This window comes from Phaenicophaeus curvirostris, chromosome 26 (assembly GCF_032191515.1).
Source record: "Phaenicophaeus curvirostris isolate KB17595 chromosome 26, BPBGC_Pcur_1.0, whole genome shotgun sequence".
Taxonomy (NCBI): Eukaryota; Metazoa; Chordata; class Aves; order Cuculiformes; family Cuculidae; genus Phaenicophaeus; species Phaenicophaeus curvirostris.
The window spans coordinates 3,611,145-3,637,974 of record NC_091417.1 but is presented as its reverse complement, the minus strand read 5'-3'; the positions used below and the strand labels follow the sequence as shown (position 1 = coordinate 3,637,974).

The 26,830-nt window shown below is 46.0% G+C and overlaps 2 protein-coding genes across 2 annotated transcripts in view; one reads left to right on the top strand and one right to left on the bottom strand.

Annotated features, from left to right (window-relative positions):
- Positions 1–26,830, bottom strand: part of ATP5MC1 (ATP synthase membrane subunit c locus 1) — a 110,176-nt gene that overhangs the window by 57,608 nt on the left and 25,738 nt on the right. The gene's annotated exons all lie outside the window — the stretch shown is intronic.
- HOXB9 (homeobox B9) lies at positions 20,761–25,417 on the top strand. Its single transcript, XM_069876777.1, has 3 exons — positions 20,761–21,019; positions 21,052–21,582; positions 25,014–25,417. The coding sequence occupies exons 2-3, from the start codon at positions 21,087–21,089 to the stop codon at positions 25,247–25,249; spliced, it is 732 nt and encodes a 243-aa protein (XP_069732878.1). The 5' UTR covers positions 20,761–21,019; positions 21,052–21,086; the 3' UTR covers positions 25,250–25,417.

Below are 26,830 nucleotides of genomic sequence, written 5' to 3'. Positions count from 1 at the left end.
CTCTGGGCTGATGTGGGTGACGAACCTTGCTCCACCCAACAGCACCAAGGTTTCTAGGTCTCACAGTTTTTGTAACGCTGCCTTCTCGCTAATGCTCAGCCCCATTCCCACCAATGACAGGTAGCACCATGGCTCTTGCTCACCCCCAGCACTGTTGGATGACAGACAGACAGATAGACATGACTGTGACCCACCACAAAGAAAGTAGGGCTCCCCCGCACCTCGCTTCCCACCCTGCCTTGGTGTCCTCCTGTAAAAAAATGACCCTAGTAGCATGGTGCCACGTGGACTCTTTTCTTCCCCTGGCCACATCCACAGCTCTTTCTCTGTCCCCATTTCCAACAGCTGCTGCCACTGTTTTTTTTCTGCTTGGTGCAAGGCAGGAGGTTTCCAAGGTGCTCGGAGACCTCCACAAGGCAGTGATACCAAAATGCGAAGCATAAATCCTCTATGTATTTAAGCCTCATAAAAAGGAAGCCCAAGTCTCCTTTGGCTGCTCCCTGAAGCCTGGGAGACTTGGCCTGATATGAAACATTTTTTTTTTTGTAAGGTTGCTATTTGGATAAGGATACCAGCAGGAGAGAAGGTCCATTTCTCTGCCTAATGGTGCTTCAAACACTCTTGTGAAGTTGAATTAACGCCACTAAAGGGAAAGATTAGAAGTCACTTTAAAGTGGCTCTGGGGGAAGTTTTCAACCCAATCTATCTGCACCCATGACATTGTATAAAGATGGAGCTAATGGGAGTGCAATGAACTCGTAAAGACAGGCAGCCTTGGTTTTAAATTAACAGGAGCATTATTTACACCCAAGACAGGGATACAGTAAACCCTTTACATAATCTCTGCCACTTTCTAGTTTCCCCCTTCCTACATACTTAGCCAATATTAGAGTAGTTAATTAAAAAGACAATATAAAGCTTCAGAAAGGTTTGATTCCCCTTTTTTCTTTATCGAGTGATTCATTTTGATTAAGGTTGGTTGGTTTCTGTCAACATAAGTACACAATACCAGTGTTTTATTCTCCAAAGAGACACTGAATGGGATGTTAATAAGATTAAAATGATAATAAATAAGCCCAACAGCAGTTTTTATGACCTCATTTCTGCTGAGCTCCCTTTTGATTCAGTTTTGCTCAGACTCAAGACTCCTCCACACAGCCCCAGTCCACCCACCAAGCCATGGAGACCTGTTCCAGGGCTGCTTCTCCCTTTCCCAACCCACAGGAGTTCTGCTCAAGGGCTGCAGTGCCTGAAATCCCTTCAGGCAGCTTCGGACCTGCAGCCAAGCTCTGCACTGTGCAGGAAAGGATGCAGAAGGAGGAAAGTGAGGGGGAAACTGAGGCTGGGGCTCAGAGCAGGTCTGCAGACCCTTCTGGGAGCAGGCAGCACCCTACAAGCACACCAAAAAAAACCCCAGAGAACCTTGCTGCAGCCGCTTGGCTGATGCTTAAGGGTGTCCTTGGCCTCTGTGACCCTCACCCGTGGCCCCTTGGCTGTGGTCCTGTTTCCAGCAGGGTCTGGATCAGGCGTAGGACCTCCTGAGCAGCTCTGGTTTGGCCTCCCTGGGCATGAGCTCATGGCTGGACCATGCTGGGAAACACCAAACTCCTTAACATCTATTCCTTACATTTCCCCTTCCTCCAGAGGCACTTCAGGAATGAATACGAGCATATAAAAGGCATTTTGGAGACAGATTGATGCCTTCTGCTTCCCCTCAGATGCTTCAAAGTGAAAAATAAATACCTAGGCAGAGGGGAAAGTGGTTTTGACAGCCATTTAAATCAATTAGAGCCCAAATTACCCTGAATCAGATCACAAACGTGCAAAGCCATTTCCTTTCCTTCATTTCGAGTGTCATTTCACTGCTGTGCTTCTAGCGGGTTTTATATAAATCAGCATAAATGCAGCTTGAAATGCCAGTAATAGCGCAGGTAAATTAATTCTCGCTTTTTTCTCCCGGCTTCAGTGTTTTCACCACTCCGTTAATTCTCGCTCGTTAATTAATTGAGCCCGGGGCTCCCTCTAGTGTCGCTCGGGGCTTCTCCCGGGGCAGGGGGGCTGCTCTCACCCTTCCCCACCACCGGGCTTGAAAACTAGAAGGAAATGATCTGAAGGATGGGCTTGAGCATCACAGCAAGACCTGACCTGCAGAGTTTCACTGCATATCCTCACATGCAGGTTTTGCACAGCTGATATGATGAGATCTTTGTTGCTCTCTTCAAAGAAGGTTGAAACAGCACCGGTGCTTTTCATCCTTGAGGTTGTTTGGGCTTTATTGACATCGGTAGAGGGCCTGGAGCTGAGTTTGTTCAAAATTTTGGGCTTCAGAGAGGTGAGCTGAGGTTGTCTTGGAGTTTCTGGATCGTCAAACACCTCCCTGTGTGTCTCATTCCTCATGGTCCCGAGGATTGAGCTGCATCTATTTGAACACAGACTCTGATGCCATGTTGAACAGCCAGAGGGATCTGTTGCCAGCGATATATGGTCCCTGAGGTGCTTCTTGGGTTTGATGGGACGTGCAGACCCTCAGGAGTGGACATCAGGATCATGCTATGATCCTTCTCACACCATCCAAGTAACCTCATCCAGCCTGTGCACAGCTACTCAGAATCATTCATGCACAAACCTCCATCTCTGTGGCCCATGGGCACAAGCCAGATGGCTCCGAACCACTGAATATGTTACTTTATTTACCTGGAAGGAGATCCCAGCAGAGACATCAGGTTTTTCCAAACTATTCTAAACTTGCTGCCCTGAAACAAGGCTTGAAGAGCTCTTTGCTCCTCTGATGCGTGTTCCCGGGGGAAACCTGAGGCACAGAGCTGCGAGCAGCTCCCCAGAGCTCTGCAGGATCTCACAGAGAGACTTTCATAGTTGTTGTGTTAGACACAGGTTTGAGACTCAGACTCTTGCTGTGTTAATTCCCTGCCCTTGGGGGGAATCTCTTCCATTCTTCCCTTTCTGCAAAGAAGTTTCTGGGCAGCCGTCCCTGCTCCGACAGTGGGATGCTCTTTCTATCGCTCCCCACAGCATCTCTCTCCATAAAACCTCCAGCATCAAGGCCTCTGGGACAGACCAGAATGCAAATAGTAATAAATAATGGGGCCTTCTGGCTCCAACCATCCTGCCCCTCCTTCCTCTTCTCCTTTCTCCCCTCCCTCGGCCGCAGTGCATCCTTTGGGGGGTCTGCAGGTATGCAGCCATCCGGAAGGAGCCCATAATTCTTGGGGAAGTTGTCCTTTCTCACCCTGATCGAGGCATTCTTCTTTGTTTGGAAGACTTTTCCCTGTGATCTCCAGCAGACACACCTCCAGTTTCAATCCCAGCCTCGCACTCCTGCTCCTTATTCAAGACCGTGACCTGCGACCTTCAAGGTCAGACATCTCTAATCCCAAGAACAACATCTCTGTAGTCAACAGGGGGATCTCTCTCTCTCCCCAAATTCCTCGATCTGGCTACGCAAATCCCTCCTCCTCCAAGACAGGCAACAAAAAAAAAGAAAAATCCCACCACATTAGTAAAAATAATATATGAGGGGTAGGGGCTCTGGGGGTGGAGTGGGGAGAAGAGACCTTAAAAGGCCCCCATCTCCCATGGATGTGAACTAAATGGTTTCAGGATGGTGCCACAATTTGCTCTGTCGGAGGGGAGAGACGCCGAGTTCTGGTGTTGGGATCCACAGTCTTGTGATTCATCTCTTGATCCTGGGACTTTTTAGTTTGAGTTTATTTCTTTATCTAAAGATACTGGGGGAGAAGTGGGCAGACCCACACCACCTCCCAAGCATTTGGAACAATGGCAGAGCTGGAGAAGCCTTTTTTTTTTTTTCTTTTTTTTTTTTTGGCTGTATTTGGGATCAGACCTTCAGAGGGAGCAGAGAAGGGGAGGCTGTGTCATCAGGGGTGTGAAATGCTGACAGTGCACAGAAAAGAACCATAAACCCGAGACGCAAAGGTCCCCGGACAAGGGCCAAGGGGGAGAGCAGGACTCACGTCCACCACTTTCAAGGGGCATCAAGCCATGGATTTGCTCTTTTTCCCTGCCTGGACTTCCATTTTCCTCATTTTTCACCTGCTTTTCTCCTCATCAAGCTCCTGTTTCGTACTCCAAAATCTGTGTGTGATTAGAAGGAAGAACAGTAAAGCAACATATCTGAGGAGCCTTTCCAGCTGCTTCAGGCGTGGAGTTGGGATTTTTCTGCATGGAGAGCTGCGTCTACAAGGGAGCAAATTGGCCTTTGGGATGTGTCAGGGCCAGGAAACCCTCAAGACAAACCAACCCCAGCACCTTCCAGCAGAAAGTGGATCTGATGCTGGTGGAGGAGCCCTCCCCGCCGGCACGGGGATCTCAGGAACTTCTAAAAATCCAAAAACCCCTCTGCCTGGGATCAGAGTTCAACTCCAGATGGCCTGAAAATCCTGCAGTCTAAGGCCAGGTCGTGACTCGGCTCTCGTTGCAAGGTTTGAACGTTTAAATTCATGCTAAACCCAGAGGGTTCTCTTGCTGGGAAGCGGAGGAAGGGATGGAGAGTTGTGTTAAGGGGTGAAATGAAACCGTGTCCTGAGAGTTGGGTCATAAAACATTGTTACCTGGTAGTTTTCAGGCTCAGGAGATGTAAAGTGACTTTTCCAAGGAAGGATTTTTAGAAATGGGGTGCGGGGGCTGTAGCTGGGAAGTGCCCTCTGCACCCCGGACTGGGATTGGGATGCTCTGAGCGCCTCCAGCACCGGAGAGAACGTGGGGAGGCAGCGGTTTGGGGTTATTTCTCATGATATTTGCACCATGTGGTGAAATTCCCCTCGTGTCTCCCACCCTCGGCCCCCACACGGTCGTAGCTGCGGGACTTCGGCATGAAAACCCGAAAACAAAGCGATTTTAGTAAATCCAGTCAGGGTGGGAAGAGGATTGGGGTTCCCAGAGTCGAGGAGTGATTATCAGGATTTGATCCGGAGTAAAAAAGAGCAGAAAGTATTTGGCCCAGACCTTCAGCGGTTTCCCCCGGGCGGTGATAACGCCCCGAGCCTTCTCCTCTCAAAGGTACATTTGTCATCCTTCAAGTACATCCACAAAAAAACCCTCTCAAGAAGGTCGAGGGTCTTTTCCGAGGGCTCCCTGCCATCTTCCAGCTTTTTTTCCTGCCTTCGTGCTTTTCCTTCCTTTTTCCTTCGCACTTTCCTGACATATTTTAGCTTAAAAAAAAAAAATTAAAAAAAAAATTCTAAAAAAGCAGCTCTTCCCTCTTTTTAGCCGCCGATACAGCCTGAAACATCAACTCTGGATTTTCCTTTTAAGGTCCCGCTCCCGTTTATCCTTCCCAGTTCCCCGACGGCTCCCTGTGATGGGAAAATGGGAAGGACACGACTGGGAGAGGGGGACGCGCTGGTTTTGTCCCCCAGCTCCCTGCGAGCACCCGCAAGATCCATGTGCAAAGTGGGTCTGGACTTTGCTCCCTGGGGGAAGAAGAGGGGACGAGGCTGAAGGGAAAAAATATTTTCCTCCTCCCCTGGAGGGACCGTGGTGCAAAATCAGACCCTGAGGAAAAAAAAGGGTTTTTTTAATTAAGGTCACTGTGCAAAGGCCTGTTGCGAGAGCAAGAGAGGAACCGCGTGGGATGGGAGCTGGGAGGCAGAAAGGGGATGAACAGGGGCTCAGAGGTCCCGGGGATGTGCCCCCTCTCTCCCTCCCCAGAGCTTTGGACCCGTTCGGTTCGGTGTCTTTTTTCTCTATGTGAAGTTTCGGTTTATACTTATGGTTTCAAAAATCTGTAAAATCCCACTTATTGTTATTTTTTCCCTTCACCTCCCCCCTTATCGTTATTTTTCCCATCACCTCCCCCCCCTACACACACTTATTGTCTGTTGTTATCTATTTAAATCGCCGTATTTGTACATTTTGAAGAATGCGTCGTGAATACAGAACCAGATGCAACAGCATCACCTTTAATAGGTTTCTAACCACCCCCACGTCCCCGCGGGCTGATTTCCAGAAGGGAGGGAGCGTTCCAAGAGGCGAAATTGGATAAATCGATTCTATTGAAGAACCAAATTTCCCTTTTTCTCCATGCTCCCGGGTCTGGAGACGGTGCCTGCGGGCACTGGGAACCCATCAGTGCTGGGGGGGTTGGTTTATTTTCCTTTTTTTTGAGTGCCAGCCCTGCAGCCGGTTGCGCCACAACCCGTCGTTTTACTTAAAGACGAAGTTAGAATTTATTCTCGCCGATTATTAAATTGTCCTGCGCGGCTGGGGATTTAATCCTGAGGATAAATCCTTTCTGAAGAGACAGCAAGAGGGCTGCTGGGCGCCGTCCTCCTGGGAAACTCGGCTTTGCTCGGGGCTAGACGTGCCCTCAAGCAACCCCTGATTTGGGGAGGACCCTCCCCAGCATCCCATCTAGGAAGTTTTCCCTTCCCTAAAAACTCCGCATCCTTTTTGCATTTAATATAGAATAGTGAACATGATATTTAATACTTTATCATATATAATGCATACAATTTCGTACGTGATGCTCAATATGTAATATTTTCTATTTAATATAAAAACATTTAATGTAGATTTACTATTTAATATTGCTATTTTATTGCTAATATTGCTATTATATTGCTATTTATCCCTTATATTGCTATATATTGCCATTTTATCCCTCTGCTCGTAGCTGTGTGCAGCAAGGAGGAAGGCAAAACAGGTCTCAGCGAGGGGAGCTGAGCATCAGGGCTCTTCCTCCTCTCCAGTTTTTATTTTTGGGGATGGATTTTCGTGCCTTGGCACAGCCCCACGCTCCCACTTCACCTCCCCGAAGGGCTTTCCCGAAATTAAACCCGCACCCCAAAAATAGAGAGGCTGGAAATAGAGGAAACCGCTCAGGAGCCGAGCGAGCGGGGAGGGGCGAGGGGAAAGCTGCAGGTCTTTGAATTAAAAAAAAATTCCACACACCCCCTCCACAAAGCTCCCACTAAAACCGACCCCGGGGGATGGGCTCGCAGCCCCGGATTGGTGCGCTCCGCCTGCACACGCGTTTTCCAGCAGATAATTCAGTCGTCAGAGGCATCCTCCCCCCTCCTCTTACCCCAAAAATCTCTTTTTTTTTTGTGAAGCCCCAACCCGCTGCTTCCCCAGGCAGCTCCTCCAGCTCCACCCCCCCCAACCCCCTGCTCACTCATTCCCATTGCAAAGTGGGGGGAGAAGAGGGGGAGCCGCATCCCACCCTCCCCATCCCACCCCTCCCCAACCCCTCACCTCCTTTGGCTTTGGGAACGAGCTGCTAGGGCTACAGGTCCTGCTGCCCCCCCCCCTCCACGGATTTTGGGGTCCCCCCCAGCCCAGAGGAGCCCTTTCTGCCCCCGCCTCACCCCCCCCTTGGGCTCAGAAGCGAAGCCTTGGGAGGAGAGGCTGGAATTCCCTGTCCCCCCACCCCCCATCCCGGTTTTAGGAGACCACGCTGGAAAGAGGTTCCCCACTTCCCCGAGGACCCCGAAGGTTCTCGGGTGCCTCTTGAGCTCGACACCCGCTCCGAGGGGGATTTGGAGGTGCTGGACCCCGCTATGGACCGCGGGGAGTAAGAAAGAAGAGAAAATCCTTTTTTTATTTATTTATTTTTATTTCTTTTTCGTCAGGAAGCTCCATCTTTAGCCAGGTCTAAAGATGCTAAATCAGCACGAGAAGCCGAAGGTGGGTAAAACAAAACAATAAAACCTGAATTTCCCCTCCCCTGCTTTGTAGCAGAAGGAGGCGAACAGGCAGGAATTAGGGAGGAGAGGGGGAAAGCTGCAATTTGCCGTCAAAACAGTTATTTTGTCTAGACAGGGGGGCGGGAAGGTGTTGGGTTTTCCCCCCCTTTGCTAATACAATGGCCCTTTGGTTAAAAATTAATTTACAGCACCCAGGCTCCCAAGCCAGGGAGTCTAGGATTAAAAAAAAAAATCCTTCAATAATCAAATTAAATCCTGGGAAAGGTTTGCTGGGCTGTAACAAGTGGTGGAAGATGCCTCTGGAAGGAGAGGGGCTGCTGCGGTTTATTCATTTCCCTGAGATTTTTAAGGGGGAGGGGAAGTGTCTGCTTAAAAAAAAAAAAAATAGACAGAGGAAAGACACGGACAGGTAAGTGAGAGCTGGATTCGGAGACTCGAGAGGGAGGCGTTTGCCATAACGTGTTGGTCTTTAATAATTTCCCACATGTAGCTTCCCCAAGATACTTTCTCCTCCTCGCCAGCTGCAGATCTCGGGGCAGGAAAAAGGAGAGCAGCCTCGCTTATTTTCCTTTTTCTTCATTTTTTTTTTCATGATAATTTCAGGCTCCCTCTTCTCTTAAAGCAGAGATGGGAGCCAGAAATTGCTCCTTTCCCCCTTCTCTACCCGCCTGCTTCTCTCTGGGAGGTTTGGCTGTTTCATTTTCAGACTCTTCACCATTAGCATCACTCATTTATTTCTTTTTTTCGACCCAAACTCTCACCTGCGCCGAGGACCCGGGGACGGGAGGAGATCGCGCCGCAGCTCCAGCTCAGCAAAATCTTAAAATCATTTTGGCTTAAAGGCTGGGGAAGCCTTCTGGAATAAATCCCCCTGCGTTCCAGCCCCTCCCAGCGCAAATTTAATTTAAAATAATCATAATAATCGCCCCCACGCTTTCTACTCACGCGGCTCTACCACTTGCAGGATTTTCCTCTCTCCTCTTTTTTTTTTTTTTTTTTTGGGGGGGGGGTGGAAGGAAGGCTGCTCGCTAGACTTGAAACCAAAAGGTCATTTCGAACAGGATTGCCAAGTCCATTTGAGGAGGGGGACGCAGTTTTATCCCCCATCGCCACGAGTTTTCCCTCCGGCTCCAAAAACCGGCGCCTGCAGAGCTGGGAGAGTAACGAGGTACCTTTCCATTTAATTTCCTGCTTTCTGGATTCCTAATAACGATGGTGAAAACCACAGAAGAAAACTATTAAACTCTCCGGGACAGAGGGCTTGATGTAGATAACAAGGTAACCAGGCTTAACTGAATTGAATGGAATTAAATGGAATAGGAATAAATGGAATATTTTATTTGCGGGACCACCGGGTGCTGGATATACTGGATATATTTATTTTGTTCATTTCCAGATAATTTTTATCAATATTGTTCCTTTTTCTCTTCCCCCCCACCCGAAGATCTTTTGCAAATATTTAAGTATAACTCAAAATCCCCACAAATAGAGCGACTGAGAAACTCCTCAAGAGAAACGAAAGCTCTACTGGAAATAATTAAACCGAGGATTTTAGGAATATTTCCCTTCGTGCGAATATACGGGAAGAAATAAATTTTCTCCCCAGCTGTTGGACCTTTAGGGGCCTTGGCAAAGCGAGAAGCTTAATTCAAGAAAGGTAAATGCGTTTAACCGCTCGATTTCTTCTCTGACCGTCGTATCCAAAATATTTTGCTAATTTACTTTATTTTATAACAGCCAACGTAGCTTTTCTGACTCTTTTTGTACCTTTAAAAATTACTTCTTAGTAAAACTAAGTAAAAAATTGCTTCAGCTCCCAACTCCTCCGGCCAAATTGCTAATTAAAGGAAGCCTCATTTGATTAACTCGGGGACCTTCCCGCATTTGCAGGGACTTAATAATTTTTTCCCAAGCGGAGCCGCTCTCCCCTGTCCCCCAGGTTTGAGCCTTTCAGAAGCTCCGGACCCCCCGAAATTCAACTCGGCTGCTTGGGGACGATGCTCGCTCTCTGCTGGGGCATCTTTTTCTTTTTCTTCTCCACATCTTCTCTATTTCCAGTTCTCCCTGCGAACAGGGAGTTGCTAAAGGCGGGTGTGCAGGCGCTCTCGTGGTTTTTCCTTCCTAATAATTGGAGTTTTCGAATCAATTGGAACAGCTATGGGAATACATATATATGTATATATATTTTTTTAAAAAATATATAAATTTATATATAGATAATTTTTATATATATATTTAATATATATATTTTTAATTTTTTTTTAACGTGGATTCTGCTTCTAACCCCGAGGCTTCGCAGAGTTTCCTTTCCCCAAACCCCTCGGGAGGAGGATGCTGCAAGGACACGGGGGGGACCAGTCCTTGTGTTTCCCTTCTCGGCACTAATTGCGGGTTCGGTCCATACATTCGGGGCCCCAGGAGCCTGGGCGGCCGCGATTTCAGGGGGAAAGAAAAAGGAAAAGCTCATCCAAGGGTGGAAAAGCCAATTCCCAGCGCAGCCCCGACGGGGCGGACTGGAGGGCGAGTCGAGGGGCTCCCCTTGCGCCCCGTTAGTGTCTCCTTGGCCCTGGAGGAAAATTTTATTTTTCCCACAGCAACAAGGAGCCGGGATGATGCTGCCCTCGGGGTTTTGCTTCTCCTGGTGACCCCACAGACCCCTACGAGGGGATGCGCAGCGGGAGCCGCTCTGAGAAGGGGGTTTGGGGTGAGATCAGGGGTCCCGGGGGCTCCCTGGCCCCTCAAGTCGAGGGGGGAGAGTCTCCCCCGTGCCTGCTGGGTCCCCCCTCTCCGAGCCCTGTAACCGTGCCCCTCGCACCCCTTTTCCTGCGGAATTACGGGGGTAGCAAAGCGCTTTGTGTGGATCAGAAGGGCCCGACGGGGCTTCAGAGAAGCGTGGGTTGGGTTGGGGCTTTCTGGGTTGATTTGGTTTGGGGTTTGTTGCTTTGGCGGGGTGTATTTTTTAAAATAGTCGTCTAATTTTACTGCGTCTTTCTTTGAGGCAGAAAGTTTAATTTCATTTTTATTTCGAGGGTTTTTTTCCTCCTTTCACTTAAAAAAAAAATTCTAACAATTTTTTTAAAAAAGGGGAGGATTAAAAAAAAAAATAAAGCCCAGTGGAAATGTTCCTCTTTCCTTCGACTGAGGAACAAGCGCTGCCCTCGAGGGCTGCGAGTCCCGGCCCAGCTCGGTTGGCGAGCGCCGCCCCGAGGCCACTAGCCCCGCCGCCAGGAGAGCCCCGGGGCTGCGGTTAAACACAGCGGGAGAGCGGCAATTTCTTATTTATCCCTGTTTTTAAATTATTGTTATTACCGGCGCTGCAACGATTCAAGCATTCACATTAAAAAAAAAAAAATATATAAAAATATATATATAAAATAGATAAAAATATATATAAAATAAAAATATATAAGTATATATATATAATAAAAATATATATATATATATATATAATAAAAAATATAAATATATATAAAAATAAAAATATATATAATTTTTTTTTTTTTTTTTTTTTGCGATGAGTGGTTAAGAAATCTCCCAGCTCGGCTTCGAGAGCTGTTGTTGATGGATGGCTGGGAAGAAAGAGCCCACGCCGAGCCGTTTCCAGGCGGAGGGGAGGGAAGGAGGAAGGTTTAAGGCCAACTTTTTAATCTTTTTCCTATCAATGAGGCGAGCGCCTCCCGTTCATAACGTTTTCGACTTGGCAGTGTCGGACACCGAATACTCCCAGAGGCTAAAGCTGATGGATGGGAACTGTGCAAACCAGCTGCCATAACCATATTTTAATAAAAATACCGCTTTGTGGAGATCTCAGTCAGGCCTAAAAAAAACCCTAATGAGATCTCGAGATTCAGTGTCATTTCCCTGGGAAGGGCTGCAATAGATTCTACTATTATGGGAGTGCGCGTGGGTAATGGATATGTACACATATATACATTTTTACTGATATATGTCCAAGCAAACCCTTGAAAACCCTCCCATCCCCGCCTATTAATTATTCTCCACTCATTTCCATGACAAGCAGAAGTTATCTCGTAGCATTTACTCTCTAAGAGCTCCAACTTGTCTTTGACATCTGAATTTAAAATGTCTTTTAAAACTTTAGCGACAGCCAGTAGGGGAAAAAAAATCATCCTATTACCTTAAAATGTTATTCCAACCCAAGAATTAAACCTAATACATCACCAGCTTAGATTTGGGGTTCTTTTTCTTTTTATTTTTTTCTCTTTACTTCCCCTCCCTTACTGTTATTTATTTTAAACCTAATCGTGGCATTAAATAGCTCTCTCACAGTTTTGTTTTTCACTTTTATCTTGAGTGCTTCTCAGTATTTATATTTTAAACTTGCAGTTTAGAGGGGATGTGCTTAATTTCCAAGTTGCAGCAGTGAAATCTCTCTTATAAAATATTTCTCCTGCCTGTTTTGGCTGAAAGGAAGAGCTTTTAGTGGGTTCAAGTGTGTCTGTGACTCCTGTTTTACAATTTGCTTTGGCAAAAAGACTGAAATGGTGGGTTTTAAGGTGTTTTATTTTAATCCTCTTTGTAGGAATAGAAAATATTCGATAAATTTTAAAGTTACCATCGATGTAGATTGTGTGCAGACCTTGCAGGTCCCTCATATATGAATATAGTTGAAGTTTTATAGCAAACTTCTTCCCCTCTGCAGGTTTTATTTCAATTTAAACCTCCCTGTCTCCGTGTATCGCAAAGGAGAGAAAAGGCGGCTTGTAAAATGATAGAAAAATCTAAATTAAATTCGAATTACAGCTGTTCCACAGGTTTCCCTCCCTCCGAGCTCCAACCTCACACAAAATAAACCCACAAAGAGACCCCCAGGCTGGCAATATCCCCCCCCCCCAAAAAAATATTTCCCCCTCCCCTTTTTCTTTTCCCCACGGGTCCTTTGGGTTTTTTTGGGGCTGTTTGTTTGTTTTCGCCCCGGTGCGAAGCGTTTGAAGTTCAACAACACGGCGAAGTTTTATTGTATTTCCGGGAAAATCGATTTATAAACCGGCTCAGCTTCTGGAAACTTTTCAAACGAAATGAACCCAACTTCTAGTCAAGTTTCTGGCTCCTCCGTGCATCTCTTGGACAGGGAGGATTTTTTTTTTTTTCAATGAACTTTTAAACTCCTCTAAACTTTCCCTCTGGGACGGGGCTGTCCCTGCCCATTGTCTTTAATTATTTTTTTTTCTCACCCTATTTATTTATTTAATCCGCTTGAAGACAACCCCCCAGCTTACAGGTAAGACTTTATATTATGTATGGCCCTTTTTTTTTAATTATTCTTCCCTAAATGGGAATTTTGGCTTTTTTTTTCCAACTTCCCCCGCGGAAGTTGCTCGGAGCTCAGCAAAACCCCCAGGGCCTGCCCGCCCCCCTCTCCCTGGCTTTAATTCTCCCTTTTATCACTATTTTATAACACGCTTTTCCAGCGCGGGGACCGCATTGGAGGGAGGAAAGGACACAAGAAGTTTCTCTGTTTCTATTTACACTTATAAAATAGTCACAATGAAGCTTTATTCTTTTGCTTTAATTGATTTATACGTTCTTGGCTTCTTTTTTTTTTTGCCTTTTTTTTTTTGCTTTTTTTTCTTTTTTTTTGCTTTTTTTTTTTGCTTTTTTTTTGCTTTTTTTTTTTTCTTTAAGTGAATCACGTTATACTCGCTTCCAGGGGAGGAGAATATGAATTAATTACCTATTTTTCCTCCGGAAATCACTGATTTGACTCCGTTCTGTGCAGAAAGCAGTTCAAAACCTGGCGGATTTAGACACAAAAAAAAAAAATCTGGTAATGGTGTTTTAATACGGAGTCTTGATAAATCAAGATAAATCCTTTAAATGAGCCAGAGGAGGTGGGGGAAGGACTTTAGGATTTTTTGCTGGTTTTTATGGCTGCGATAATCGCTTGTTTCTCAAAGTCAATAGCATTTTACTGTTTCCTCTGGTCTATTTGTAAACTATTTGTAGAGTCCTGCGGGAGGGACACTGTACATAGGAAATCATTTGAATAGTTATGCCGGGCGATCGGATTTCGCCTCTGAAAAGCTCCTTTTGTGGCTTTTGTTTCCTAGCAACTCTTTGCTATTATAAAAGTTCAGGTTGGAGATGATGCCGAGGCTGCTCAGGCTCCTTTTCTTTGGGGAGGGTTGAGCCTCTGACCCCCGGACTGCTCTGTGAATTAGGTAGTTTCATGTTGTTGGGCTTTAAATTTGAGACACAAGGACATCGAACTACCTGATTTACTCCAGTTACCCTCCTCGCTCCGCTTTGCTGAGGGCAAAGGATGAGGTGGCATCCCTGCATCCCTAAAACCCTGGATCCCCGCATCCCACCCACCCCCCTGGACCGCTCCCCCTATCCCGCATCCCCAGCCCCGCGATGGTTTCTTTGTTTAAAAGCCCGCCCCGCATCATCAAGAGCTTATTAAGGGTCTAATTAGGCTGCGGCGCCTCTCAGAGGTTAACCTCCCCCTCTCCACTATCCCTGGCGCTATCAACCCCCTCCCTACGCTCGATAAAGTTTGTGTCTCGCATCAAAATCCGCTGCTATAAATACACCCGCAGCTATAAAAAAACATGCGAGTGCGTCTTATTTTAGTAGCTGTGACCGACACCTCCGCCTAAAGGATAAAAATAAAGACTTAGGGAGCACAATAAGAGTCCTCCTCGTGAGTTTAATTGTCCCCATTGATAAAATAAGTTTGTTAAAGGCCCTGCTGCACATCCCTGCGTGTCCTTCCCTGGCAATATTTATTTATTGGGTTCCTGCGGCTTTTCCAGGGAGGGACAAATCCCAGGGTTTGCCATCCGGGCCAAAAAAAAAAAAAAAGTGAATGTTTTGTCACCGAGGAGCTCCTGCATCTCGCAGGAAACATGCTCAAAGTCTTTAGAGACTGATAAACCACGATGCTGATCGCTGGGCGTTGATGTTCATCAAATCTAACATCATGAAGTGAATCTGGGTGAGGACCACGGCTGGGAAGCTCACGAAATAAAGGTGTTTAGATGATGCCAGAGATGCCCACGGTAGTTTCACCACGTTCTTCCTCCTTTCTCAATGAATTACACGTGGTAATTGCTGGTTTAAGTAAAAAAAACCCACCCCCAAAAGTATAAAAATCCGTGTGAGAAAAGGGAGTACATGGAGCTCTGCTCCGCTTGGATGAAGTAATCTCAGCATTGCATTTTCTGGAAACCCATAGAGTTTTGTGTGCGTGAGCAACGGGCTCACGGAAGCGATTTTCCCTGCTTTGGTGCTCCAAATACGCATAAAAAATAAGTTTCACATGATCCAGACCACGGCTAAAGGAGCCTGGGACTGGATCTCCCTGCGAGGTTTGACGAATTAAACTTTGATACCATAGCCAGGCTCTAACCCACCATCTGCTGCTGCTTTTTTGTGGCAGAGGGGATTTACTTGGATTTCAGATTTTTTTTTTTTTCCCCTGTCCACTCAGAGTGTTAAAAGAAAACGAAAACAAACAAACACAGTGTATGGGTTTTAAACTGGTGCGTGTTTTATTCTGGAAAGATGTGGTAGGGTCCCTATCTCGCCTGGAAAACAAACACCCGCTGGAGGGAGGAGAGGGAAAGGCAAACAGCGTGAAAAAAAAAATAAAAAAATCCGAGTTTTCCACCCTGGGACTCCTTCCTTGGGAACAACGTGCTGCTTGTGCCCCGACTCAAAGCCCTTCAACGGAAAAAGACAATCTGGGAAAGTTAATCATAAACCCTTCGGTAATAATGTCCCCACAGGCAACCACTAACCTGCCTTGTAAATGTCTGGGCTGCTGATTTTCATCTCCCTCCTAGCCACGTAAATGCAGGAAACAAGGGCCAGGGAGGAGAAAGGGGGATGCAGAGTCGGGAAAGATCAGAATCAGGCCCGGAGGGTCCGTTTTGAGCCTGAAAACGGGAATTTGGATTCATTTTCCAGGGAATTTGGGAGAGGAGAGTGTGGGGCGGCAGGGTGTCCCCTGTCCCAAGGGCACAGCTGCCTCTGGAGCCGCTGGTTCCTCTTCTTTCCCAGCCCAGAAAGAAAAGAGCGACCTTACCTGGAGAAGCAGCTAAAAAAATTAAATCATCTCCTGCGTAGCGGTTGCCTGGTTTGGAGATGCTGCGCGTTTCTGCAGCAAATTCCCCTCAAACCCTTTTCTCCAACCCAAATCCAGCCTGGCTGGGATCACCTCGACCCGGGACGATAAATAATAAATATTATGGGAAAAAGTGAAAAGAGCTCTTCTGAAAGAAACTCTTCCTTTTATTTTCCATGAGGATTTCATGGAAAAAATTCTATCACGACTTAATCCTTGTACCTGTGCTTGTGTTTTCTCCTTATTCCCTGCTTGGAGTGGGAGCGACAGATTTCTCACCATCTCGGGCGGTTACTTCCCTTCCTCTCAGACTAACGGGAGCTGGATAATTTTTTTTTAATTTTTCTTTTTGGGGAGGACTGCAGTTCTGTCGTGGTGACCCCAAAACGGAGCCACTGGACCCCGAAACGGAGCCACTGGGATCCCAGCAGCGGCACCAGCAGCTCCCGGGGGGAAAATCCGCAGCTCTTCCATGGGAGTGGAATATTATCCCAAAGAGAGAGGCGAGGAGGGGTGGAAAATCAATCCAGTAGCCAGAATGTGGGTCCCCGAACAACAACCAAACTTCATTTCAACTTTCTCTCCTTCCAGGCTTTCACGCTTTTGCCTTACAGGAGACCCAAAGGCTTTTATTAAGTGCTGAGATTCCAACCCTCGTTTGGAATCGGGGTCGTTAGCCCTTGGAAAATTGCCCACATGTGTAACTTGTTTTTGCTTCTCTTCAGACAAGGAATTCCTCCCCCCTTCTCCCTCCCCTCCTCACCACTTACGGATTTTTAACAGACGGCAGCATTCAAACAGAGCAAGCACAGGAAATAGCAAAGGTAGATCCTTTGCTTTTCAAGCCACAAAAACTTATTTCACTTTTTTTTTCCCCCTTTCTTTAAATATTTTCCTCTTCAGGAGGGATTTTTTATTTTTTTTTGCACTTTCATGTGTTTGGAGAGGGGTCCGTGACTGAAGTTTCTTTCATAACCTCTCAGACTGCCTGAATGTATCATTCATAAATTATGTTTGCTTTATGATGAGGTTTTAGTTCTGTTTCCTGCCTCTTCAAAAAAAAAAAAAAAAGGGAAAAGAAGATAAAGTTATTCGGCTGTTGTTGTTGCTAGGATTATCACTGTTACTGTTGTTATTAATATTATTATTATTATATTTTCTGAGTGTTTTATATCTCTTAAAATAAAGACTCAGCCTTTTAAAGGCTTTTAAAGGCTGAGTTATCTCAGAATCTGCTCTCCAGACTCTCCATAGCCATGAAGTTCAGTCTCAGCTTTTAATCTCTTAGTTTATCCTTATCACCTTCCAAACCTAAACTGAAGAAGCAAATACACCCAAAGTGGTGCCCGTTGCACCCCGATGGCCTCTTGGTGCAAAAATCCTGCTCTGTCCGCACCCCCAGGTCTCCTCCACCCTCTCCACATCAGTGATAAAGAGGAAAAATCAGCTGGAAGAAGGTATCAGTTCTAATAAACGATAACAGCCGGCTTGAAAAAGTAGTTAAATATGTTTCTGGTAAGAAATGGCTCATCCACCCTTTTTCTTTCTTGCGCTAAAACTGATAAATCAGGAAAAAGTGGCAATCACACAGGCTTAAAATCTACATCTTATGAAAATATTTCACATTTGGTGGCTCTCAGCTCAGAAACGCCAGCCCGAAGAGTTGTTTGTTGAGGATGGATTTGGCAGTTGTGTGTTTCAAAGCACTATTTGGGAATGATTCCTGCTCTCCACAAACAATAAAGATTATTTATAAACACTCTCCGAGTTCAGAAGCCTCTGGCTTTCCATCGCAAGCTGACAACGCTTCGAATTTTTCCTCGCAGCCAAATATTTGGCAGGAAGAAGTTTCCACTTCGGACTTTTTTTTTTTAATTTTTTTTTGTTAAATAACTATTTACAGTTCCACTTCCCTTCACCAGCTCCCAAACAGCACATATCTAAAATTACTCCAGTTTTGTGAACATCCTGTCTCTTCTCTCGCAAAGATTTGTCTGTTTAGACTTTCAGGCTCTGCTTCGAGGTCACTTTCTCCCTGATTTTTCCTTCTCCAAGATTTTCTTGCACACAGAAAAGCCTTTCATGTAATTTCTGATGGGCTTTATTTGGAATTAGGAAATATAAACGCCTATATAGCATCACCCTAAGCAGGCAGCACCGCACGACGTGATGGGGTGAAGCTCTGATTTGCCTTCATCCTCTCTCGGAAAAGCTACAAAGAGATGAGCTATGGGGATATGTATAAAAAATAAACCACTGAACAAACGGAAACCTCCAGAGGAGCAAAAGCAAATGGATTTTGCAGATCTTCTTGTGAGGTTTCCATTCACCAGGGATCTGAAAACCCTCGGTTTCTGCCTCACAGCCACGCTCCTGAGAGTCTTCTTGGCTTAAATTTATATACTACAGAAAATTATATACTCACACGCTGACAGAGTTCATCATTATTTATAGGAGGCGCACCAGGATTTTTTTCCAAGCATGTATTTATCATAGGTGAGACACGGCCAATCTATCTGGTGAGCAGAGAACAGGTGTTTTGCTTCAATTAACGTTCAATAATTTCATCTATACTTACTCAACACCCTTCTACCAACACGGCTGTTTATCCATCACTTGTATAAACATATTTCCATGCGCCAAGCGAGTTTAATCTCCACAACACGCTTAAATCAGCCCTTTCCTTTCCCAGGCTCTCATAACATTCTCCGAGTCCCTCTGAATCTCTTGTGGAATAGTCTGATTTTTTAAAAAATCATTTCTGAAAGGCAATAAAGCCGAGAAATATGACAACGTGAGCCACCAGCTCGTATTTCACGGCTGGTGACGCAGGGTCTTTTCATTTCCAAACCTCTCCAACTCGTAAGGAAGTTCAAAAAAAAAAAAAAAAAGAGAGAGGGAACAGGGAAGAAGTATGAAAAGTTGGGAAAAAAAGAAATTTCCCCCCTCTCGTCTCACACAGCCCCCCGATCTTCTCAGATGCCCTGGAGAGAGCAGCGACTCTGCCCCACGCTGCTCCCTGGTAGCGGATTTCTCTGCCTCCCCTGGTTTAAACGCGAAAGGGGCAAAGCGGAGTTACTTCGGATTAACCCCCGTGGGAGGAGAGTTGGGGGGGGGTACTCACCTGGGGGCATTTCCCCACGGCTGGATGTGCGAGATCTGAGCCCAGAGGCTGGAGGGGGCTCCCCAACCCCTCCTGGAACTCACCTTGGCTGTAGCCTGCGGGCTGGATCTGCTGCTCCATCCCAGGGAGGATTTTGAGCTGGTTGGGGGAGGCTCTGGCTACTCTGAGAGATGCAAAAATTACAAATAAATCTGGCCACCGGCACCCAGCTCCGGCTCTGCTTTCCCATCACCCTGACCCCTCGATTTTCTCTAAATGAAAATGAGCGGCTTCCTAATAGCGTCTCATTTAGAGGAGCTCTGGTCCTGGGCACAGGAAAACGAGTCTCTCCATCAGGCTGAAGGGCAGATGCTGATGGAAAAGCAGCTCTTATAGGAATAAGCGGAAATCTAAGGCTTTGGCTGTAGATTTTAAAGCGCCTTCATCATCGTCCACCTCTCATAGCGATTTCCCACACACATTTTTTGTAGCCATGGACCCACAGGAGCGCGCACACTCATATAGAGAAATGCAAAATATATTTTTCCTTCATTTCAGGCAGCTACTACCACCCCTCAGTGTTGTTATTAGCCTGTTAATATGACTTCCATCCCAACCCACTTCAGGAAGGCTTCGTGATGATGGATCATTCCTAGAAATCTCTTTGCCCTTCACTTGAAACATCCTCCAGCGTTGGGGTGAGAGGGAGTAATAGATTAAAGGAGGCAAATTGATCCGGACTGAAGTCCAGAGAAACACTTTTGCCTCCATCACAGGACGCACCTTCTCCTTAACCAACATTTACGGCGCCACCGGAGCATCTCGCAATAAACGGATTTATCATCATAACTCGGTAAACCCGACCCGGTTACCCCTCATCGCCGGGAACGGCTCCGAGCTCCAACCCCGCGTCAATCACTCTCTTCAAAACCACCCGAAACCCTCGTTTTCTGGAAAATCCACGAAAAAAAAACAAGACAGGGGGGAATGGGGTGTTCTTGACACGCACCGTGGGCTCATACATGGGGGGGGACGACACGGTGACTGCAGATGCAAGGGATTCTTTTTATTTTTACCCCCTTTCTTTTTTTTTTTTTTTCCCCAGGCAATAAATTCAAGGCTATAAAAATCAAAGAAAGCTAATGTAAGTTTTATTAAACTATTTAACCATCACAAGTTTGAGGCGTTCGGTAACAAAGCCGGATCAGTGGCGCGCTGGGTTTTACTAGCCTTGTAAACTTAAATGAAGGCTTCTGATTTCAACAATGTGGGGAACTATTTTAGCTTGAGTAAAGCAACCCTGAGATTTCACCTAGCATGGAATCTATGTCCTCATGCAGGGATATTTTGAAGGATTTGAAGCCCGAACTGGGGATGTGCGGAGGGGCTGCGGTCAGTGCCATTCGAAATTCATATTTCCCCACATCGTTTTACCATGTTAGCAATCCATTTTCCCCATCCCAGATGGTTCATTATTTAAACCCCGCTGCCCCCCACCACCTTGCTACCTAAATCCTTCTTTTTCTTTATAAAAACCGCACATACGTGTGTATTTCTGTGTCTGTGCCTGCAATGTGTGTGTGTGTGTGTATGAAGCCATGAGGGGGGTTTGATTTGGTCTTATTTTCTTTTTTTTTTTTTTTTACTATCGTACTCTGGAGTCCGAGTGGCAAAGAATAGCTTTTATCTCTATTCCCCCGTGATGCTTATTAAAGGCAAAGCGAGCACATCAGCATCTTTAAATAAATAAATAAATAAATAAATAAATAAATAAATAAATAAATAAATAGAAATACCCCTCCCAACATAATATTTCAGGAGCAAATCTAAGAAGGGATATTAGCCCCAGCTCTGTGGCTTTTTTTTTTTTTTTTTTTTTTGAAACTCCTGACGTTTTGCAACATCGCGTAAACATAAAACAATCCATCCTTGATATGGAATGCAAGGGCGGATGACAGCGCAGCGCAGCCCCCTCGCCTGCGATTGATTTACGCCGAGACTGACGCTTTATCAGGCTCACGAAAAAAAGTTTGACCAATCATTTCGCTGGGAGCTCACCACACAGCAGCCCAACTGTACTTTGTTGGCTGGGAAGTTGGAGAAGGGGGTAGAGTGCAAATCTAGATCTGTCCTATATATATATATATATATGTATATATATATATAATTTTTTTTTTCCCTTCATTGAACCGTATGATGTCTGAGAATGTCCATTTCTGGGACTCTTAGCAATTACTATGTCGACTCTATCATAAGTCACGAAAGCGAAGACTCGCCTTCCGCTAAATTTCCATCTGGGCAATATACGAGTTCCAGGCAAGCTGGCCACAGTGAGCATCTAGAATTCCCCTCCTGTAGTTTCCAGCCAAAAGCTCCAGTTTTCAGCGCCTCCTGGACTCCTTTGAATCCACATCCTTCTGGCACCCTTCCTGCCGTCTACCATCCATATATTCAGCATCAGAGCGTCCCAGCTGAGAGCAGGTACCTGCGGAGCTGGTTGGATCCAGTGCCCCGAGCAGAGAACCTCCCCGGGTCTGTAAAGGCAGAGCCGCTCCTGGGCCGCCCCGGGGAGAAGCAGGGAACTCAGGAGTACAATTTAGAAACTTCTGCTGCAAGGGAAGGGATCGTTTCCAATCAGAGGCCCAGCTACGAGGACAATAAAGTTTGTGAAGGAAGCGAAGACAAAGACAGGACAGATCAAAGTAAGTTATAAAAGTGAGGAAGTGGAACAGTATGAAAGCTGAGGGAGGTGCAATAAAAGGGGACAATGCTGCGGAAAGTTTAAAATCAGGGCTTAAAGAAAAAAAAGTCTCAGCTTGCTGATGCCCAACCGAAGGGGAGAGGTGGGGAGGGGAGCCGGGTGGCATTGTCTGCGCCGGGAAATGGGAATAAAAATTAAAATGAGCGTCGTCTCTGGGCTTAAACAGAGTCCAGGGCGGACAAAAGCTGGAGAGAATCCTCTTTCCTCCTCCAGAGCGCTGGCTCCGGCAGCAGAGACCGCGGGAGTAAGCGGGAGCAAATCTACGCGGGTGCGGGAGGTGGGAAAAGGGAAAGGATGGGGGGGGAGGCAGAGAACGTCGGGGAGAAAAGCAGGGAGAGGGGAGAGGAGGTTGGCGGTGGGGAGAGAAGGAGGAATGCGGGGAAGACGAGAAATCACGGAGGAAAAGTTCACGTGGGGGAAGCCAAGAGCAGCGGGGGCTTCTCCGCGCTCCGCGCTCGCTCCGCACCTCCTCGCGGCTTCGGGTGCTGGGGCCGTGGTGGCTTCTTCCCCCCCACCCTCTTCACCACCTCCGCGTTTGCTTGTTTATTTTTTAATTGTTCGTTTATTATGTGGGGATGAATATTCCGCAGCCACGCTTCTTCCTAGTCTAAAAAAAAAAAAAAAGAAGAAAGGGGGGGGGGGTTTGTTTGTGTGCGCTTTCAACTTAATTAGCCTTTATTTGTAATGTAACCAGATTGGGAAACAGTTACAGATTTTCCGCGAGCTGCGTTGTCTTTTCCACCCTGAAATATGGATAAAAATCGTTCGCCTCGAAAATATTTAATAACTAACAATAATGCTATTAATAATACTATTAATAACGATATTAATAGCAATATTAACACCAATATTAATAGTAATGATAGCAATTATGATATTAATTATTATAATAATGATAAAATAATGGGGTTTGAGTAAGAAAGAATCGGTGCCCCCACCTCGTGCCGGTACCTGGTTTCCATCTGAGAGGGAACCGGGAGGCAAAATCGAGCAGGAGGCAGAGGGAAAGAGACCCCTGGCTGCACCCACCGAGGGTATTTAGCAGTAAAAACCGAAGTTTTCCAAACTGGGAGAGGAGAAACCCCCGCTGAAGGTGCAGCTCCTCGGGGCTGTGTGCAGAACGCACTTATATATTCCTTTTTTTCCCCTTAAATTGACTTTTATTCTCCCTGAATTCACTTTTATTCTCCCCAACCCCCCTGGAACAGCATCAGCGATGAGTATTGCAACCATACGATTAAAAATACAGAATATCCTCTCCCCTCATGCTTTCCTGCCCTCCTTGTGCAGGATGTTATGGTGATTTTTTTTTTTTTCCCCTCCTATCCTTTAACCCCCATGCAGACACACTCACACACACACTCACACACACACAAAAAGAAAACTCCTGTTCTATTGTACTGGGCAGGGATCCAGAACAAACTGCAACCGTGAGGTGAATGAGTGGAGAGAATTAAATAAATATCCAGGTTCTGTGCTCAATGTCCCTGAAATTAAATATATAAAAAATCTCGTCCAAGAAAACCTTATTCAGTTATAAGTAAGTGCTGGGGGATGCTGTGCGGTTTCTCTGGCATGTGGTTAGAACGCGTATTTTGTTTTAAATAATAGTTTAATCTGGGATGAGGTTGAGAGGCTGCCAGGGCTGGAAGACGGAGCTGTTTTGCACCAATTTCCCTGACTCTTTCAATTTTGGAAAGTATTTCGCAATAACCTGTCTGTGGCACCGGGATCCGTTCATTTCTTCTCTGGCTTTTAAAGAAAAGCAGTGCCAGAACCTCTCCCCATCCACTTTCCTGTTTAGGGATTTGTGTAGAGTGAAGAGATAAAACAACAGTCGCCTTTAAATTATCTTACGCTTTAACGACCCCAAGATATGACCAAAAAATAAACCCAAACCGAATAAAAATCTGCTATGAAGCAGAACCCTCCCTCGCCACTAAAGGATGGGTAGGAGGATTAACAGTATCAATTATTAACAGCTTTCTTCCTCTTTAATATTTAATTCTGCATATTAGATCAAGTCAATTACATTAAGGAAATAGCCGTGCAAATTTGTAAGAGGCAGTACTTACAGTAGAAGATTAACCGGATTATTTTTTTAGGAATATTCAGTATATTTCACTGTACTGGGAGGGAAGGTTCTGCTGGCGCGGGGTGTGTATGTATGTATATATATTTATAATGGCCCATTTAATTGGTGTAAAGGTTTATGGCTTCGAGTCATAATTTCAGAGGAGGCAAAGGAAATAAAATAGAAATACGTGGTCTGCCCATAACCTTTCATTTCACTCTTTCCCTCCTCTCAGTTAGCGGTCAGCTAATATTTGCATGTGATTAGTAAACGTTTTATTATTTACTCGAAACCCACTTCACCTTTAGGTGCGACCTTCACTTCTCTAGTCTCTGCAGGGGTGGTTTCTGCTCCCAAAATCTTGTTTTCTCGCCCCAAGAAGAGCCTAATCCCTGAAATGTCCTTTTGCAACAGATTCCCACGCAGTTTCTCCCACACGCGGGGGTGATGGGCAGCCTGATATTTATCCCTGGCTGCATCTGCAGCCCCTGTCTCTGGGTAACACTCTCCAGACCTCCAGCAGCAGAGCCCGTCCAGCCCTCAGAGGATGTTTATTGTATGGAGAGCGTTTCTTGGCACTGAGGAAAAAAAAAAAAAATAGGCAAGGGTTTATAAAAGGTTTCCCCAGACCCCCTCTCCCTGCTCTGTTCCTGCAGACACGTGGGAAAAAGTGAAAAAAAAAAATCATAAAAAATATGATTTTTGCCTTGGTGTCTTGGTATATGAAATATGTAACGTGTAGATGGGCGTTATGGGAAAATAGGAGTGGATGTGGGTGTTTACCTGGCAGGGATGGAGCTGGGAAAAGGTGGGGGGAGCTCTGCTGGTGGCACGTGTGCATCTAGACATGTGTGTGAGGTCACACGCGTGTGGAGGCGTGTGATACGCGTGTGTGTGCGCAGATACACGCGTGTGCGCAGCCACCACCCTGTGCATGGAGAGGACACAGACCTAGAATCATAGAATCATAGAATCATAGAATCATAGAATCATAGAATTATAGAATAACCAGGTTGTTATTCTATAATATGACCCACCGGATCATCGAGTCTAACCAGACCTGTGGGTCTAGGGGTCCCATCCCTCCAATTCCAGGGGGGACACAATATTTTGGGATCCCCCCTCTCTATCTACACAGCCCAACGATCCCATATAATTTCTATACGGGCTCCGCTGCTCCCACGGATGCCTGGGAGCGTTTTTCACCCGCACGCGTGTGTAATAATCTTAATATTTGGATGGTATGATTAAAACCTTCTGAGAAACACTCAGTATTGATCTCGCTGCTTTTCTTTCAGCCAACCCAGCTGCCAGCTGGCTGCACGCCCGCTCCTCCCGGAAAAAACGATGCCCCTACACCAAATACCAGACCCTGGAGCTAGAGAAGGAGTTTTTATTCAATATGTACCTGACGAGGGACCGTAGACACGAAGTGGCCAGACTCCTCAACCTGAGTGAGAGACAAGTCAAAATCTGGTTTCAGAACCGAAGGATGAAAATGAAGAAAATGAACAAGGAACAGGGCAAAGAATGAAAAAAAAAAAAAAAAAACCAACCCTTTTTCCCTGCCTCCGAGGCCAAGCACCCCCACTCAGAGCTGCCAAACCCCCCAAACACGAGGGGGATCCCCCCTTTTCCCACCTCCCCCCCTGCATGTGAGATGTTGCTTATTATTCCCTTTTTTATCTTCTTAGTAGGAAGCAACTTAGCCCCAAACGCAGCTCCTTTTGGGGACACACGCTGGGTTTTGTTTCTCTTCTCTTGTTTTCCTTCTCTATTTTTTTTCCCCCTTTTTTTTCTCCCCGCAGTGGATCACAGACAGAGCTCTCCTCTGAGCAGCAGCTTTCTCCACTTGCATTTTCTCCATGGAAAGCAAGATGGAAAATACAACCCTGGCCCCCCAATCCCCCCCCCCCCAAACCTCGCTGCCTTTTCTTTATTCACGTAAGGACAATGATCCCCTATAACACCCACAACACACACACACTCACCCCTTGAGGTGGCCAAGGAACCAGACGATTTAATTAAACTACAGACACATTCGTAAGACTTGGCGTTTAATTGCACCCAACAAATCATTTTCGACTCTCCAACTTTATACCGGGGTAGCCGGTTAATGACAGTCCAACTCCCAACCGCGCTGGGTTTCTTTATTCCCTCTTTATTTTTTTTTTTTTATTATTTTTATTTTTTCCCCATCCCTCTTTATTCTTTCTTTTTCCCCCAATCCCTCTTTATTTTTTTCTTTATTTCTTTTTATTAGGCAGGATTTTGATGTGAGTCGAGCCATGGCAGATAGGTGACTCTGACCTGAAAGTTTTGTAGGATCTTTACAGGCAAAACTCCTCATCTGGTAGTTTTATACTGGGTCACTTGGAAGAGGAGAAAAGCCGGGGAGGGAGGCGAGAGAGAGTGTGTGGGGGGCACTCTCAGAGCCGCATTGTAAATTATTTAGGAGAAAAAGGGGCGGAAGAACCCCTGCCAACTCATTCCTAACTTTTTAGAGCAGAGGAAGAATGGGATTTTTTCTAGTTAAAAAAAAAAAACTACCTTAGTCGAGCTATAAGGGACGGGGAGGTTGTGTTCTTAGCGCTAGTATATTTATAATTTATTGTGAATTGACTTTTCCTAAAGCTGTTGCAGAGATAAAGTGCCAACCCTACCCTGTGTGGATTTTTTTCCCTTCCTGGTCACTGAGATGCTTTTAATACTTGAATTGTCGGGGGGGTTTATTGGGGTGGGGTTGGGTTGGGGTGACTTTTTCTGCCTGAAACGAGCTCCCAGCATCTTTTCCCTTTGCCTCGGGTGGCACCGGGGGGGGGGGGGGGAGGATGAGGCGGCTCCGAGCTGCCCCCCCCTCCTCTCCATCCTCATCCTCACCCCGAAGAAGCGTTTTAAATAAGAATTCTAGACCTTTATCATGTCAGCTGGAGCCGAATCCTCGTGTGACAGACCCGCTGGAGCTTTCTCCATCGCTTTCTCATTCCCTTTATCTCTGTAAGACTTAACTTTGTTTTGGGGAAGGGGGGGTTGGGGGGGTGGGAGGGGGCGAAGAGGGGGGTGAGTTTAGTACAAGTCGATGACATGGTGGGTATTGTAAAACGTGTTTGTGGTT